Source organism: Melopsittacus undulatus, chromosome 10 (genome assembly GCF_012275295.1).
Source record: "Melopsittacus undulatus isolate bMelUnd1 chromosome 10, bMelUnd1.mat.Z, whole genome shotgun sequence".
Classification (NCBI taxonomy): domain Eukaryota; kingdom Metazoa; phylum Chordata; class Aves; order Psittaciformes; family Psittaculidae; genus Melopsittacus; species Melopsittacus undulatus.
In genome coordinates this window covers 27,944,049-27,961,546 of record NC_047536.1, presented here as the reverse complement: position 1 = coordinate 27,961,546, position 17,498 = coordinate 27,944,049, and the positions used below count along the sequence as shown (strand labels likewise).

Genomic DNA, 17,498 nt, shown 5'->3' with positions numbered 1-17,498 from the left:
GTGGAAGGCCAGCTGTGCCCAGTTAGCCCATTACTGCCATGCTGAAGATTACTGTTCCTGAACCTCTGTTAGAGGAACTGTCAACAGCTTTTGATGTTGTGTGTGCAAAGAATAGAAGAGACTGAAGACCATAGTGATGTCCATGACATCTGCATCGGCAGGGCTTTTCTTGACTAAATACAACTCCCATGTGATTTTAAGATAGCAGCAACAGGCAGGGAATGAAGTCTCAGTCTACTTGTGGCATCTCCTCCTCCTGCTGCAGGGCGGAAATGTGGAAGGAGGAGTCCCTGATGCTCTGACTTGAAGGAAACATTCCCTTCTCTCTCCCAGCCCTGTTACTTAGTTTAGCCCACCACATCTGACTAAACAAAGAGCCCAGAATGCAGCAGCAGCTGAGGCAGGTCACAGGAATGCTTCCTGGAGAAGTCCCCAAACCACTGAGCTATCACCTAAAGGCAGGAGGCAGTGGTTCTACCACCCACCAAGACTTACAGGTCCTGAATAATATCCCAGACACAGGCTCAACTGACTCAGTGCAGGGCTGCCTGAGCACCTGAACCTCCACCTGCAGGAAGGTGCAACCTTTCTGGCTGGGGAATGAGTTTTTCCCCACCCCAAGTCATGGACCACTGATGCAGGATGTCCTCTTGGCAAAGTGCTGCCTTGGAAAACAGGATCTCCACTGACCAACATCCTCAGCTGCTTTTGAACACTGCAGCCTCAGGTGTACTGAATGGATTTGATTATCTGACACAAGCAGTGAGGAAAAAAAATCACGGTTGTTGATGTAGAATAGAGTTGATGATGTGGTTAAAGTGAGAGAAACAAAGTGAGAGATGTGAATGGGTTACTGATTACTTATGTGCTGGTTTTCATTCAGAAGTATTTGAGCCTTTTGTAAAGATAAGTCAGGAAATCAATACGTCAGGAGAAAGACTTGCTAACATGGCAATAAAAAAAATGCCAGTTAGGCACAGTCCTTTGAGAATATGCCTAGAAATTACTGTGCTGAAGAGCTGTGTAAAACAGCAGCTTCCACAAGGATTATTTACAGCAAGGTGAGGCAAAACCCAGATGCTTGGGGAAAAAAAATAGAAATAAGAAAAACAAAGAGTAAAAAAGCATATATTTACCCTTTGACCCTGAGACTGGGCTGAGTTCTCATAAACAGAGTTTTAACAAGTATACCTCAGTCTCTTTACAACCCGTGACAGATGCACATCTGAAACTGATGCCCTGTGTCACTGCTCTCAATTACATGAGGTGAAGGCAGCAGTAAATTACACTTTTATCTCACACTGATCACCTCCAAGCACCCCTGATGACTTCAGAATGTGGAAAGACTGCAATGTGACATGGGCTTGCCTCATTTATACCCATGGGCTGCAACATGAGTAAAAGCAACCACTTCTAATAAAATGAGTACAGATCAACTAGCCAGAGTACAGCTGGACAATCATTTCCATAAATCAACTGCTCATCTTCCCTAAAAGCTTTTCCTTCCCCCTCCACTCTCCTTGAAGGAAGGACAAGAGCTCTGCTTAGAACTCTCTGAAATGCCACACAATTGTGCAAAGAATGTGGCTTCATGCAAAGCAGTAGGTCAAAACCAGAACCACTAGGTTTAACAAATATCTTCAAAATAGTGGTTTTATGGCTTTTAAGGGACCACAGATTCTGCTTGACCATGGGGTGAAGCTCATCTAGAACCGAGCCTTTACTACTGAAGGTCCTTCCTTCTCATCACTGCCTTAAAGACAGGAGAATCTTTGCTGAGGAACTGGAAATCTGTGTCCCCTTGCAGCAGAGGTTCTTATCACTGCATTTTCCTATGGTCAGTAGGTGAGAGACATTGAGTGTTACTCAAGTGCTACCACATGCCCTGCTTCCCCTGGACAACAGAATACTGAGCAACGCCAATAACCCCAACATTTTACTTTCCTTTTAAGAGGTAGGAGCTCCTAGAAGGATTATTGAAAATAATGCTGAGAGAGATTTCAAGGAACCATCTCATTCACCTCTCCTGTCCCAAACAGAATTCAAATACAGCAATTCCTTCCTAGCAGCTGTTTGCCTAAAAGCATGCAAAGATGGAGATTTTTACTTCTCCTGGCAGGGCATGCTGCTGCAGGGTGAACTTGAACAAAGGAAAAATTGTATTTGGATTGCCACCTGTATTCCAATCACATCCACAAGCTCTTCTCACAGGAGCAGTCACTGTCCTTCCTAATGAGCAGTCTCTCTCAGAAACTTGATTGGAGCAGCTGGGTACAAATAAGCAGCTGTCCCTTAACTTTGATGAAAAAGAGCTGGAATCCAATCATGCCTATCCTTTCTCTGTGGTCTCAGCAACCAGGTGGACCTGCAAGATGGTAGGTGCATACAAACTTCAGCTTTGTCCTTGCTATGCAGCATTTCCTTGCTGTTCTCAATGACTTAACCTCTCAGGGATACTCACAGTGGTATCCAACTTACATCCCTAAAATAGAAGCTTGAGTTTCTCTGTAGTCAACAGCAAGCTGGTTTCCTCTGCAGAGTGACTCAGAACACCTAAACTGGAAGCCTAAACTTCTCCATGTGACTCTAGATGGTTTATGATTTAGATGGCATGCAGGACTCCTCTCTTCCTCCCACAGGCAAAGTAAATGCCCTCTGCTGTGTGTCCCATCTAGCCAGAGGTTTTGATTTACCAGACTCTTCTCCTGTCATACTTGGAGTGCACAACTAGTGCAGAGCCTTCAGCACAAACTCTTGGGGCTAGACACATGAAGAAGAGGAAGCAGCATCAGAAAGATAAACTACAAGATAAGGCCTGGAGGATATGAGATCTGCTGGTCTGTAGCTTCAGAGCACCCAAAAGAAGAAACTTGCATGCAAAATGCAGCTTACAAAAAGTAAGTAATGCAGGCCAGCACCGCACAGCAACAACTAGCAAGCATCTCTTCCTCCAGAAGGTTCAGCTGGGTAACTACTCATATGGAGGGTTAAGTTGGGATTTTGGGGTTTTTGTTTGTTTTTTTTTTTTTTTTACAAGATTCAATTTTAGAAAGGGTAAGCAAAATAGTGGAAAAGCAGTATACCAAAAGTGTGTGTAAAACGTGTGGGACATGAATGGGACATTCAGCCTCAGTTTAAATCCCACTGCTTTGGTGGGCCTCTCCCAGTCAGGGCAATCTTGGCTTCTCAATACTTAACTCCAAATGTCTAAGAGATAGCACTGGATTCCAGAAAGTCAACAAAAGTTGAAATTTGTTGAGGGGAAAGAAGGGGGAAAAAAAGAAAACTTGAAGCCAAATGACTTATGACATGAAAGCTTAGGATTTTACAAGCCTTCCCAAGTTTCAGATGTCATAAACCATACAGGTGCAACTATCTCATTGCTCGGCACCCATATGAACCTTGTTAAAGTGAATACAAATCCAATGAATACTTCCAGGTTTATAATAAGCCTTCATAAAGAAACTATCCATATTCTCCCCAGATGCAGGCACAGCTGTGCAGAGACACATCTGCTTGGGAAACTAACGTGGATCATTAAATTTATAGTTTAAGATCCTTAGCTTGATAGCAAATTATGACAAAGCTAGGAATATCAGTTCCTGTCCCCAACAGAAAATATAAATCCTTCTTTGATTGATATTGATTACAGGAAGGAAACAAAGCACTTATATTTCCTCATGTCACGAGAAACTCCTCCAGTGCAATAAACATCCGGTTGATAGGAGTATCTTGGGAAGGTAAATGATACTATACTTGTAAGCAAACCGAGAAAAGAACAAGTGCTGATTAGCCATGCAGTTCATACATCCATGTAGCGTCAAACACACCACAGCAGGCTATGAGTTTGTCAGATTCATAAACCAAAGAGATTGCATATATTAAAGTTTGTATGTCAAATGTGATTGCTATTTATTATAATCCTGCACCCTTTACTCAAATACCCAGTCCATACATGTAAGTCCAGCTCAACCAAAGTAAACAAATTCATTGATTTAACAGTTTATGGCTTGATTTTTATGAGGGAGTGAGGCTGCAGAGGAATATCTAACATATGTTTGAAGTTAAGCACAAATCAACCCAGTGAAATTAGTGGTATTGATCACCTGCTTAAAATCAAGCATAAACTTTAACATTTTCCTGGTTCATGCTTGCTTTAGCAAGTCCTGAGTGTGACAGAAACATCTGCAGGATGCACCCTAACTTTGCTTAGTGAAAGCTGTAGCTGTGGCTGATCTGTACAGCTGCCATACATCATTACCAGCAGTATCACACTGACACCTTGCAACCCCGACCAAAAGCCTAACTTTCCTTCCTGAATGGCACTGGCTGAAATGAGGAGGAAACGCAGAGGAAATGAGTGAAAAGACTGATGTGGCCCCACGTGACCACAGTGCAGCTACTCAGCCATTATTTTACACTACCCTTTGAAAGGTGAAGGAAAATTCACCCTCCACAACAGAATAAGGGTTTAGCTCATCCACCCCTGAGTTCAGCAAAGGGCCAAAGTTTGTTATGTCCATCACTGTGAGCTTGGGTTATGTTCACTGGTTTCAGCAGGATGACTTCCCTTCTCACCAGCATAGCTAAGACCAGAACTGGATCCTTTAGAGTAATATAAATAATACTTCAAAAGAGATGAAAAATACTGTTTCTGTCGTGACATCAGCTCAAATCACAAGAGCTCCTGCCTAAACTACTCATTCACCCTTTCTCTATAGCATTACAGCATTGAAAAAATATGTCCTCCCTATATTTACAGCTTTAGAGAGGCCATTCTTGAGATCCCCCCCACTGCTATATAACTACCTTGTTCTGCTGTCTGTCTCCTTGTCACATGGCTACTATCACTAGTACAGGTTTCCCTTTGGTGGTATATATCCATGACAAAAAGGCAGCATTACCACAGATGACAAGCAGGACTTCATGCAAGGTGGGACACAATGTCAGCAAGTTACATATAAACCAGGCACTAGACTGAAATGGATGTACTGAGAGCTTGAATTACACGTGGGTGAAATTCTCTGACCTAAACTTAAATGGGCTTAAAATTAGAAGTTCTACCACATAACCAGAGGACGGGGGGGGGGGGGGGGGGGGGGGGGGGAAAAGGAAAATTGCTAAGGAAAAAGCAAATGCATGAAAGATATTTCTAGCAAAAGACAGCTGTTAACTCTAGAGAAACTCCAGTTTAATGCCCATACCTTCCTAATCCAGCTCTCATACAGGGCAATAAAGGCTGCTTTGCCTTTCTTTAAACTTCAAGAGAATGCATTTGAGCCTTGTACAGCTTGGCTGTATGGACCAGAGAGCAGGAGGGGCTAGATACACGCAGAAACACAGGCAGCAATTCTGCTGCATGGACTTGCTCTGTAGGAAGTACAGCTCCAAACCCCTCCTTCATCCCCAGCAGGAGGATGTGGTATCTCAGACCTAACACCATCTGCTAGTTACTCTGAGTTTGGTAGGTTACTACAAACACCGACTTTGAATGCCAGGGTTGACATTTGTACATTTTGAACCTCACAAAAAGCCCCAGTTTACACAGAAGAATCTCAACAAGGTAGAATGGGCTCAGCTGGAATTCGGGACAGCTGGGTATGTTACAACAGAGTTGGGTCACAGGAGGTCTAACATACAGCCCAGAAAAGGTGGCAAATACTTTGCCTAAGTTTCTGAGCCTTTGCAAGCTAATCAGTCCAAACCAGCTTTCCAAACATCTAGGACTTTACCACAGTTCAACTTCAGACACTTTATGCCTCTACAAACATAACCAGGTTCATATGGTCCTCCTCTTTCATGCTCGGGCCCCAGCTTTCAGAAAACAACTCACCCTCCCACTGTTCCTCTATGGAGCTGTTCTCCAAGCCCTTACCTGCACGACGGGATGGCCTCCAGTCGGTGCCTTTACGGCCCCTCTGCTTCCCTCTGTCTCATAGTGTGCCCGGTGGTGGGGCTTCGGCTGCACCTCGATCCGCAGCTCGTAGGAGCCGGACTGGCTGGAGAGTGGCCACTCGAGGGGAGGGAGTGACTGGACAGGCAGGCTGGGCAGAGAGAGACCACATCAGCTGAGATGCTTTAGCACCTGATTTCTCACTGCCCTGACCCCTCCTTCCTCCAAGTGCTCCAGCGGGGCTGCCCTCACTGAAATATTTAGGGATCTGCTATTAATTTCAATGAGAATATGCTATCCTGCTCACACTTGATTACAAATTCTGCTAAATTCAGGATGAACACAGTAATTCCTATGGGCCTATCTCCCTGTAGAAGAGAACTGCATATTTTGATCTCTTCCACAGAAATAGCTGTAGCAGTTATATTTTTCCAAAGATCCCCCTCTTATCTGACTTTTACTGTGCATCTTAAACTTTGATCACATTCAAAAGAGATGTAACATTCTATTTCTGTAGTGATATCAGCCCAAAATGAGAGCTCCTGCCTAAACTACTCATTTACACTTTCTCTATAGCATTACAGCACTGATAAAACATGTCCTCTCTGTATTTACAGCTTTTCTTCTAGAAAAATATCACATTTTACATATGTTGCGAAACAGTAACTCCATTTAGCCTTATGAGCTATGTAAATTAATAATCCTTATGATTTCCATAAATACCAAAATACACACAAATGAAATGCTAAATATTCTTACCTGTTACTAGTTTTCCTGTTACCAAAATACGCAAGAGTTTATAACATGAAATTCATACGCTGACAACTAAAGCCTGCACTGGATTTTAAACAACTCTTACTTTGTGAGTACAAACTGCTGCCAGGACCCATCTAACAAGCCAAGGACAGTCACAGACTGTGTCGTTTCACTCACAATTTGTGTTTAGTGGGTCAGGAGCAGCACGGGATAACATCAGCATGGGGACAACCTTGCTGCCGAGCAGGATGGCAGGGTTGCCAGGGTGCCAGTGGTGACTGCAAGTGGAGTCACCCATTTGGCAACCTCCATCCTGGCAGATCCACACAGCACAGGGTCCAGCCATCAGTGCCAGACAATGCAGGGAGCTGATGAGGGTAGCACCAACTGAGATTTGGGTTAACCGACAATTAACAAATTAACAACCAACAATAAGTCACTTGGGGTTGACAAAATGCTCAGTCTGACTGGCAGCAGCACGCTCTACTTTGAATCAGGAAATATTTAAAGTATGTTTATCCTTGATTGAAATTTGCAAGTGAGACATTCTCTGACTTTAGAAAAGCAATCAAGCTATCTTCTTTAAAAGCAGCAAGATGGAATGAGAGCATTCAGCCTTTGTCAGAGGCTGTTTGCAATCTGCTTTTTAGACAAATAACCTGGAAATTTGAATTTATCATTTGCTGCACTATAAATGAACATTTTGATGATATTTCTTCCAAACTCAGATTCTTTCATTTCTTGAAATCATAATGGATTTGGCTTACAATAACCAGTATTGTCCCTGAGCACCTAGCTTTGGTCTGCAGCAGGTCCTGCCCAAGGAAACACTCCCTAGGGATCATCATGCATGACAGAGGACAATCACACCATGAGAAAACACACAGCCACAAGAAGTATCACATACCTGCAGATAGGTATTGCAGGCACCAGTTGCTTTGTCCAGGATGGAGGTACCAACAAAATTGATTCTGGGGCTGAGTTTCTCCTGTCTTCCTGCTCGCAAGGCCCATGGAAGTCAACAGTCTGAAAGACGTGACATGGAATGCTATTTTTGTGGGAAGGCATTGATGAAGGATCGGGGCTGGTTTTCCAAATTTTCGTGGGAACGCCGCAGGAAGGATCCGTAGGAAGGCTGCTCATAGCATCCATGGAAAGAGGAGCGCTGGGCAACTGTGTGTAAGTAACTGAAGAGTTGTCTTCTCTCAAGGGGACGCGAGGAGAGGATTGTGGAGAGGGGGTCCTTGACTGTCGTGGAGAAGTGGAAGGCAGCTGAGTACTGTAGAGCTCAGTGCAAGAATACCTCCGTTTTGCACCTGGTGATGAAGACCTTGAGTTGGGACAGGGTGATGGTGAATGGCGTCCCAAGCAGGTTTCCTCCGTGATGCTTGTTCGTGGTGACATTATTGGAGAGGTTCTAGGAGAATAATGAGTATGGATGTTTTGAAACTGTGGACAAAGGTCATCACTAGGACCATTATTTGGTGAAACACATGGTGATGTGCAAGGAGATACATTTGTCTCTGAAATGAAACTTGCAGAGGAGCCGCTACTAGCTGGGCTCAAACACAGTGGTTCTCTGTAGCCCTCAAAGCCAGGGACAGGCAAGGTAACCCTTGGGCTAGTGGTAGCTGAGTTTGACTGATGTTCTACCAAAAGAACATCTGTGTCTCTGCTGCGGAAGGGACCCCCTGAATGAATCAGTTCATGATATGGAGTAATTTCAATCCTAGGGCTCGGAGCAGAGGCCCCTGCAGCGTTGGCAGGGTGTGTAGGTGTTGTCCCTATGCTATCTGGCTGTCCATATCTGCCCATGGGATCTGCAGAAAGGCTAGAAAAAGGCAGGGGGCATGGCTTGAGGCCACAGTCCAGGACATCATGAGCGTATGTAACTCCAGAGGGTGGGCTGTTGGTTTTATGTGGAGTCGGTTCTTCTGGAAAAAGAAGGGTCTCTTTAAGACTATAAATATTATTATAGAAGCCGAGCAATCATGGATTAAAAATAATGCATATTTATAACCTGGTTGTGATCTGATATTAGGTAAATGTTTCTTTCCCTTTAACTGCAATTAATGCTTATGAAAAGTACTGGATTAACAGCCAGGGAAGCTCAAGTGCTCAGAGTAGGTGCAGCATGGATAGAAGCACTGCAAACACCTCCACACCGCCCAGCTGGGCTCCCACTACCTGAGCCCTGAGCTAGCGGGATGATCCTCAAGGATTGGACCTCTGTGCCCATTTCAATGCTGCCTCTCCTACTCCTTCTGCTAAATACACCACTTAGTGCCAATTGGGGTGTTATGACTTTGGCCATCTTTTGCCAAGTAGGAGCTGGACTGAGACCACCACATCACAAAACCATTTCCAAAGAGGTCTATACAAAACCAAAAAGTTGAGGAACAGCTTTTGGTGAAGGGAAAACCCTTTCTTACACAGGAAATTCCAGCCAGAAAAGGCTTCATGAAACCAAAGCTGAGCTCAAGTTCTTAAACTAAGAAGTCAGGTCTGTGTGATGATTTGTTTGGCTCCATGTCAATGAGTTTTGGTGACAGGTTTCACATAAGTAAGCACCAGATGGTCAGAAAACACATTCACAAGTATATGTTAGAAAAGGGAGAAATAGAAAGGATCCAGCCCCACAGTTACAGGTAATCACTTTCCAATTTCAGCTCAAGGAACATTTTGGCCAGAGATGATTATAAACTACACAGTAACAGGTATGTGTTCAGTGCACCACTTTCTCCTGCTGCAGAAAATACTCAATTTTCAGAGATTCTCAGTCTTGCAAACTATCCCCAGGTTGTAGAGTACAGGGATGCATCTAGGCAACACAGAATTCCCATCAGCATCACTGATCTCATCCCAGCACCCTATTGGGTGCTTAATGCTGGCAGCATCTGAGAAAGCAGGGTAATGCCACGTATTATAAACCCTGGAAGAGAGCCCTCGATGCACATCAGCTCCTGTAGCTACCCCAGCCTGGGAACTGAATATTTGTCATTACACAAAAGCATGCAAAATACTACTAGGTTTTTTACATGTTTTGAAAAATTTCAATGTATTCAGCAGGAAATACCTGAAACAGCTCTGCAGTTTGAGATTAATTCAGACTGCGTGCCCCTGGGCACACATCAGTAAGTGTCATAGGCAGAGATTCATTTAAATAACTGTTCCAGCATTTCTCTAACTCCTATACTACATGAGGTAGAACTTCCCATGAGCAACTAATATGGTACATAAAGCCAGGAAGGAGCTGACTGTGCTTTCTGCAAAGGTAGCCAAGGTTTGTAGTAAAACTTTTACACACAGAGAGATTGTGATTTAATTTCAGGGGGGTCTCCTTATTTTCAGTTTTAAACGCTTCCTAGTGTGAAAGCAAAATTCTTCACTGATTTTTGACAACTACTTTTTTGTGCTCAATGTTTTGCACAACCTGGAGAAAACTCCACTAAAAGAAAAAGGTAACAGGAACTGCTGAGCCTTTGTGTTTAGCAGGAATCCCTGACAGCCGACCAAACAAACCAACACACAGAGTGTCTGTGTGACGGGATGGGAGATGAATGGGAGGGTCCAGTTTGCAGATTTCTTAAGGTTCCCTCTGGCTTTTAATCCCAGCACACAGCTGTTCTGGGGATGGGAAAACAGCAACAAGGAACTTGAGTTCTGAGCCGAACATATTTTTAGCATCGTTGATCTCGGATATCAGAGCTTTGGCATTCAAAGGAATAGTGCGTCATTCACATCACTCAAACTCTGACGCATCGAGCCCAGATACTGATGCTACAATTCACTCTGAATTAAACTCATCACTCTTTCAGACTCAACAGAGCAACACACCCCTCTGCACACAACATCACTCCCACTGCCTTCAGAAGAAACACTGATTTAAGCTGATGCAAGAGAGCAAAATCAGCATCACGCTGAGCAAGGCTTGATGCCAGGGCTTGAAGCAGGGTTTGTACAGTGACCAGCAACTGCAGGAAAGCTCTGAACAACTTCACATCAAGCAACAGGTGACTGTTTCACTTCCCCATTCAACACACCTGAGTAAAAGCAGCTCCCACTATACACGTTAAACCACATCATCTATGCCAGATACACAGACAACACATAAAGAACTAAAACTCCTCACACCACACTGTACAGCAAAGCTAGCATGTGTAAATTGGTGTTGAGGGGTATGGGAAAAGCAAACGCATACTTGTATGTGCACATGCAATTTTTAATGTCTGAATAACAACAGATGCCACCACTCATACTTCCTGCCCACTAAAAATTGGGGTTTAGATAACCTAAATCTCCATTGCTTTTCCCTGAAATACTGTGTTTAAAGGAGCACTTTCATCCCTGGTGTTCACCCTCCTGAAGGATCCATGTTCCAGATATTTATAACAACGTTCACACACAACAACAAGCTGCAACGTGCTCTTGCCTTCACACAGCACTCCTGGGCAGTGCTCTATGGGCTGTGCAGAGCTGAGTGCCCATAGGCAGCAAGCAAGGCAGGCACCCTGTGCCAAGCAGACAACACCACAGCCTTCTGCAGAGCAAAAATATTTAGTTTCCCCCCACATGGCAAGTTATCAATAGAGCAGACAGCAGCGCAGGAATGTGGGCAAGACTGCAGGCAAGAAAACCTCGGCTCGTTTGAAGAGAGCCGGGGGAACCGCGCCAGGTGGAGATGCCCAGAGGCTGAGGCTGCGTCTCAGGCAGAGGAGAGTCTGCCAGCCCTGACTCATCGGCATGGCTTCGTCAGGACCTGGGGCTTGAGGGGTTTGGGGAGATCTCCTGACAGAGTCCCAGCCCTGCAGAGCTCGAGGTACAATGAAATCACTGTCCCGCACACTACTGCCTACGCCTGCAACGTCAAGGTCTGTAGCCATGGAAATGCCGCTGATGCTACAATCAGGGCTCTGACCTCACCCGGGAAGGGAAAAGGGGTGAATGCTGCTCTCCAGAAATAAACAGTTCTTCCATCAAAATCGGGAGAAATTCTGCTTTTTGCTTCAATAGGAGGTGACCTGCCACCCCATTCCCAGCCAACTTGGCTAAGGCAGGCTGGTGTTGGAAATCTGCTTGAGAAAGGAGCAGACCACAGCCAACATCTCAGCTTCCCCAGGTGAGCATCACAGGAGTTTGGTTTTGTCAAATGTCAAGCTCCTGCCCTTGCGAGGAGGGACACACACACAGGACAAGGAGAGGTTGCTCCCCTGCAGCCCAGCTGCTTTTCCTCTGCAGATACCAGTGGGAATGTGGAGCAGCCCAGGGCACAGGAATGGCTCCAGGTAGATGGCTCTAGCAATTCCCATGTCTCTCCCTGAGCTGCCAAAGTGAGCACGGTTAGGGTAGCAAAGCTGAGGGCAGCAGACCACACACTGCTGGCCCTCTGACACACATCTGAAGACAGCAGGGAGCAGCCTGGGCCCACTAGCTAGGCTCCCCAAGGAGATGAGAGGCCATTGCACCCCCTTACAAGAGAATAATCATGTGACAGATCACCCTAGTAAAGGTGTTTAAGAACTGAATCTGCTGTGAAACCTTTGTACCTCTGAGCATCCACACAGCTGCGGTGCACTACCTTCAAGGGTTCATGCATTCCTACATATTGCATCCCAGAACACAGGCTGAAATAGTCCGGCAAAGGACCATCCTCTCCACTGCTTTTCTCAGTGAGCAGCACGTCAGTTCCAGCACAGCTCCTCCAAACACCCCTCTGCACCAGCACTACAGCACTTCCACGCCTCCTTTCAACCAGGCATTTTCCAGCCTGAGGTTTCACTGCTGAATCATCCTGATTCAGTACCAAAAGATCCTTCTTGTTTGACAGGGGGTTAAAAGAAAGTGAGCTTCACACCCAGACAACACTGGCACCTCTTCATGTTCTCAGTCAGCAAACAGCCTATTCCCCTGTGTCACCCAAGTCCCACAACCACTGAAGCCCTCCAGCATCCTACCCAAGCAGCCAACTCTTATTCCCTGCTTTTTCCATAGCCTTAACCAGTTACCAGTTCACAAAACCATCTCTCCCTACAACAGGGAAGGGAGGCAGGGCTCTGCACGCTACCATGTTGTGAACGCACAGCAAACCAGCTCCTATAGACAGGCTCATGAAAACCACAGGCAGCTCTACCAACCATCTATCTGCTCACTGGGCAGGCTCCCCAGGTGGGTACCTGCTTTCAGGGCTGCCCTAAGTGCCCATAAGCACAAAACTTGGGTGAGAAAGATCAAGGGATTTAAGTTTCAAAGGACTTCACCCTTTATTCAAAAGCTCCTTTTCACACAGCTCTGAAAGTCAGAGAGGAAAACCTATGCCAGGTCCTGCCAGGCTCCAGAGATTCCCCAAGCTGTACAGGATACGCACAGTGTGTGCACACATGGCTCTGCAAGGGCCCACCCTCTGCTGTTTGTTAAACTAGGCAGTAACTTCAAAGCCCTTCAGGTTAGCCAAATGTGACCTTGACAATTAGCATGAAATTAGGGAACAACAGATCACCCGGAGCAACTGCATTCTCCAATGGGTTTAAACAAATCACCATCTAGGAAAAGCTCAAGATAGCCAAGGGAGGGCAGGGGGAGAAGTTTGGGTTTGACCTCACATCCGTTTGCTGCAGTGCAGCTCCTGGGATCCGAACAGAGTTCCTTATTTACATAAAAGTCAATGGTTTTTAATGAATTTGCTTATTGTCACTTGAAGGGGCCAGTCCAGAGCCTTTTGCATTTTTCAAGAGCTGAGTCGTCTGGTATTTACACTAGCTGCTTGGAAGCTCAAAGTGAAAGTTGGTTTCCTGAGTGAAATCTGGTACTCTCTGTTACATGTGCATATTTGTTTCTTCACTGCAGGGCTACTGCTGAACACTGCCTCCTGTGTTAGCGAGCCAGTCACCAGGACCAGGCTGCAAGCATTTATTTTTTTCTTTTAATAGCTTTGCATTGGGAAGGAAAAGAAGGAATGAAGCAAATTATACAGGGCTTGACACCTATAAGACATGGCAACATCCCTGGGAGCCTGTCTATGTACAAACAAGCATCTAGAGGAACATTAATATTTATGGCTGCTCCCCTTCTATTATACATACATAGACCAGATTCATATCACCAGATGCAATGTAAGGGTCTGCTATCTACAGCAAAGGCTTGAACCTACAAGAAAATGCTCCTTCCCATTTCTGTTCTCACCTGCTGTCTTAGGGCAGGAGGGTGTCTAGATTCTTGTTTAAAGATGGGTTTTGTATAGACTTTTAAGTTTCGAAATGCACCTCAGAGGATCAGTTCTCAGAAGGGCTAACCTCAAATATTAAAAACTGTGTGGCAGCTTTGCCTATCAGTTTTGCCTATCAGCTTTGCTATCCCACAGCAAACACAAAAATACATGGAGAGAGCTGTTGAAGTAGAGCAGTTGTCTGGCATTTCAGTATTTTGTCTCTCATAGTGGCCAACAACAAGTATGGTATGCAAAAGCAGTTAACAGAACTTATTCATCTGGGATTCTATTTGTAGGAACTAGTTCAAATGCTCATTAACTGTCTATCAATTTTTTCCACTGATGAACACGGGTATTCAGCACCTGTCAAGTTTGAAATGAGCTAAAACTTGGGATACCACCAGCAAAACCTCCACATGTATCTCTAGGGAATGCCTCTAACCTTTTTTTTTCCAAAGGAGACAGAAAGCATCCTCAGTGTCCATGTAAAATCACAGCTTCACCCTAACAACACAGGACACCTGCTTTCCCCAAGCCTCCCAAAGCCTGTTCACCTGGGCATGCCTCTGAGTTCACTCTATTCAAGGCAGATGTTTCTCATTTGCAAATGTTAAAATGATCATAGCTAACTGCAGTCTGGCTAGTGAGGGTAAAAGGCACATGGAAAATGACACTTTGTACAGCACTCCTCCTTTTGAAAATGGCTGGCTTAGAAAGGAATATCTAATATTAATAATATTGACAGTAGGATTTTTATTTACTCTTTTTTTTCCCCTGCTGCTTTTATGCCAGTCCATCTTCCTGTTGTCTCAGGCACACATAAGCACTACTGAATGCCAACTGCTTTCAGTAAGGATATTTCTGGCATTTCCATGGCAACAAGTTGTGATATAGATCCTACTTTTAAAATACAAGCTTAGGTGGGTGCCAAATCCCAACCTTTTAAAAAACTGTTTATCAGAAATAAACTTTCATCCCAATTCATTCCCAGAATGTGCTTTTTCTTAAAAAAAAAAACTAATTAAAAAAATTAAAATAAAAATCACTTTCAGCATGTTTATAAAGATTTGTTATTACAGGACTTTTGTGAGCTGTGGCTGGAGGAAACCAGAGCCTCTTTCAAACGAGCTTTGAACACAGGAACCAGACTTAAGTGCTGGGATCCACAGACACTCCAATGGTTTTGGTTCCATTTTGAATCCTCCATTGAAAAGGACTTGTTTTCTCAAGTGTAGTTCAGATGAGGCCAGAATTGCACATGAACAATAAGCATCATTTACCACCGGCATGTGGATAAAGCCTTTTCTCAAAATTTGAACATTTTCTGTTCTCATGTAAACATGCTTTAATCTTTTGTACATTAAAGGTCACGGATGTATGCTGGATTGCTTACAGACTCTAGCTGGTGCCTTTTCAAAGTGAGGGAGAATGTTCTCCAGATTACAATGCTAGTATATATGGTTGTGATCTCTCTTTTTTTATGCTAATGATTTCCATCTTTGGAACAAACAAAATTACTACTAATTATGGTTTCCAGTCACTCAAATGTGGAGAAGGCAGGCTCAAGAAGGAAGTTACTTCTACAACAAGCATATACTGCTCTGCATTTATGTGGTTTTAAGATTAAACTTTCTACCCCCCACCTACATACTATTACATTCTGTGGAACTTCCCACTTAAGGCTTCACAGTAGTAGTCTCTACTATGAAGATGTGAAAAAAAAAACCCAACAAAACCCAACCCAGTATCTGAAGCTTTCACTAAGATTTAATGTATTTTCATTAAAAATCATTGACCGCTCCCCATCATGGATTTATTTCAGCATGGCTTGAGCTACATTAAACCTTGAAAGAAAATTGAGCTCTCTACATTTGATGACATTAACCATCCTCACTTGGCTTTGATGCTGGTACACATCCTGTATATTTAAACAAGTATACAAATAATAAAACTCAGTAACAACTCTCCATTTCACTAATGATGCCATGATTCAGGCCTAATAGGTTCCCTCCTGCGCTGTCCCTTAAGAACACAGCATCTCTTCCTTCAAATGCCCTAGAGAAATGCCACCTCCTGACTGTGCAGAATCAAAACCAATGTATCTTGGAAACAGTATCCCAGCAATTCCTTCCTCTATGTTCTGTCTTTTAGCTTTGTTTGGTTTACACAAATCTGTATTTTACAGAATAGAAAGTATCGCTTTTCAGTATCAATAGTATTATAATTTAGGAAGTCTGGGAACACTTGTCGTGGTGGTTTTGGTATCACCGACTTGCATAAACTCAGAAACGTGGAGAACAGTCAGTAAATCTTTCTCTTTTTAATTTAACTTAAGCTTATGGTATGGGGTACCAGACTGGAGACTAGGTCTCTGCAGCTCCCTGCCATCTAAGCAGGATGGTCAGACACCTTGCAGATAGCTAACACCTTGGGACTCCTAACCCCAACGCTCACGTTGTCTTTCTGAGCTTCCAGAACACTCTATCATCACGGTAACAATCACAAGGTGACCAGAGCTGCTCTCTCACACCCGGGAGCACTGCTCTGCACATCATGGCAATGCCCTACTGCCGCTTTCACATAGTCCATCACCCGATGGAGCCCCTTGCCACCAGTGCTGGTGCCCGTTCTCAAGCACCTGCAGGCTACCACGGCCCCTCCACGCCGGCGCTCCACACCGCAGCTGGGACACCCGGCAAGCAGACCAAGGCACAGGCCCGGCTACAGACTCGGCGGGGCTGGCCCGGGGCAGGGCTGGGCTCCGGCAGCACCTCGGCTCTCCAACGCCCTCTGAAGGGCTGCCGGAGGGCTCAGGCAGCGCCCGGCCCCCGGAGCCGCTCGGTCCGGCAGAGGCGGCCCGGCCGCCCCGTCGGGGCGCAGCAGGGGCCGCTTCTGCGGCGGCTCCTCACCAACCTTCTATCGGCTTCAGGTAGTCGTAGTCGAAGAGGATGGAGAAGTCAAACTCCTCCTGCGGGCTGCCCTCCAGGGCCGCATCGGGGCCATGTCCGAGGCCCCCCTCTTGAGGGTCGGGCTCCGGGGCCTGGGCGGCGCTCATGCCGGCCTCAGCCTGCCCAGCAGCGGCAGGGCAGGAGCGGAGGCTCGCCCGGGGCCGGCCGGCTGCGAAAGGAGCCCGAAGTGCGACCGGCGCAGCGAAACCCGTTGGTATCCTTCCCAGTGCAAGTGGAGAGGAGTTAGAGGGGAGGCAAACAGAGGGAACAAAGCGGGGAAACAAGCGAGATCTCCCGGGGGTCGCCGAAGCGGGCGCGGCTGCCCCCGACGGCGGGGCTGCGGGTGGGGAGACCCGGAGGCGACACACGAGGGAACCGGCGCGACGAGCAGTGGCAGCTTCCTGCTCCCGAGCAGCCACCTGCTGCCGGGGCCGCCCCCGGGAGGAGGAGCCCGGCCCGGGCCACACCGGCCCCGCCGCGGGACCGCAGCTCGCGGGACAGGGGCGTCCCCGGGGAACGCGGAGGATAGGGCCTGGGATGGAAGGGACAAAGGAAAAGCGGGTCTGCATGGGGATGGGAACCTCCAGATCATCCCCCATTCGGGAAACATCTCTGCACTGTTACTCTAGGTCCAGCATGACTTGCTGTGTCTTCCATGCAACCACCTCCTCCCCAGCACTCGGGCCCCTTTCTGTTG

The 17,498-nt window shown here is 45.8% G+C and overlaps 1 protein-coding gene across 1 annotated transcript in view; it reads right to left on the bottom strand.

Moving 5' to 3' along the window:
- Positions 1-16,908, bottom strand: part of NFATC2 (nuclear factor of activated T cells 2) — a 94,800-nt gene extending 77,892 nt beyond the window's left edge. Inside the window, exons 1-3 of the mRNA XM_034066996.1 lie at positions 16,767-16,908; positions 7,557-8,583; positions 5,876-6,044 (exon numbers count right to left, since the gene is read on the bottom strand). Coding sequence (XP_033922887.1) covers positions 5,876-6,044; positions 7,557-8,583; positions 16,767-16,908 — 1,338 coding nt within the window. The remainder of the gene's footprint in view (positions 1-5,875; positions 6,045-7,556; positions 8,584-16,766) is intronic.
- Between the last annotated feature and the right edge of the window lie 590 nt (positions 16,909-17,498).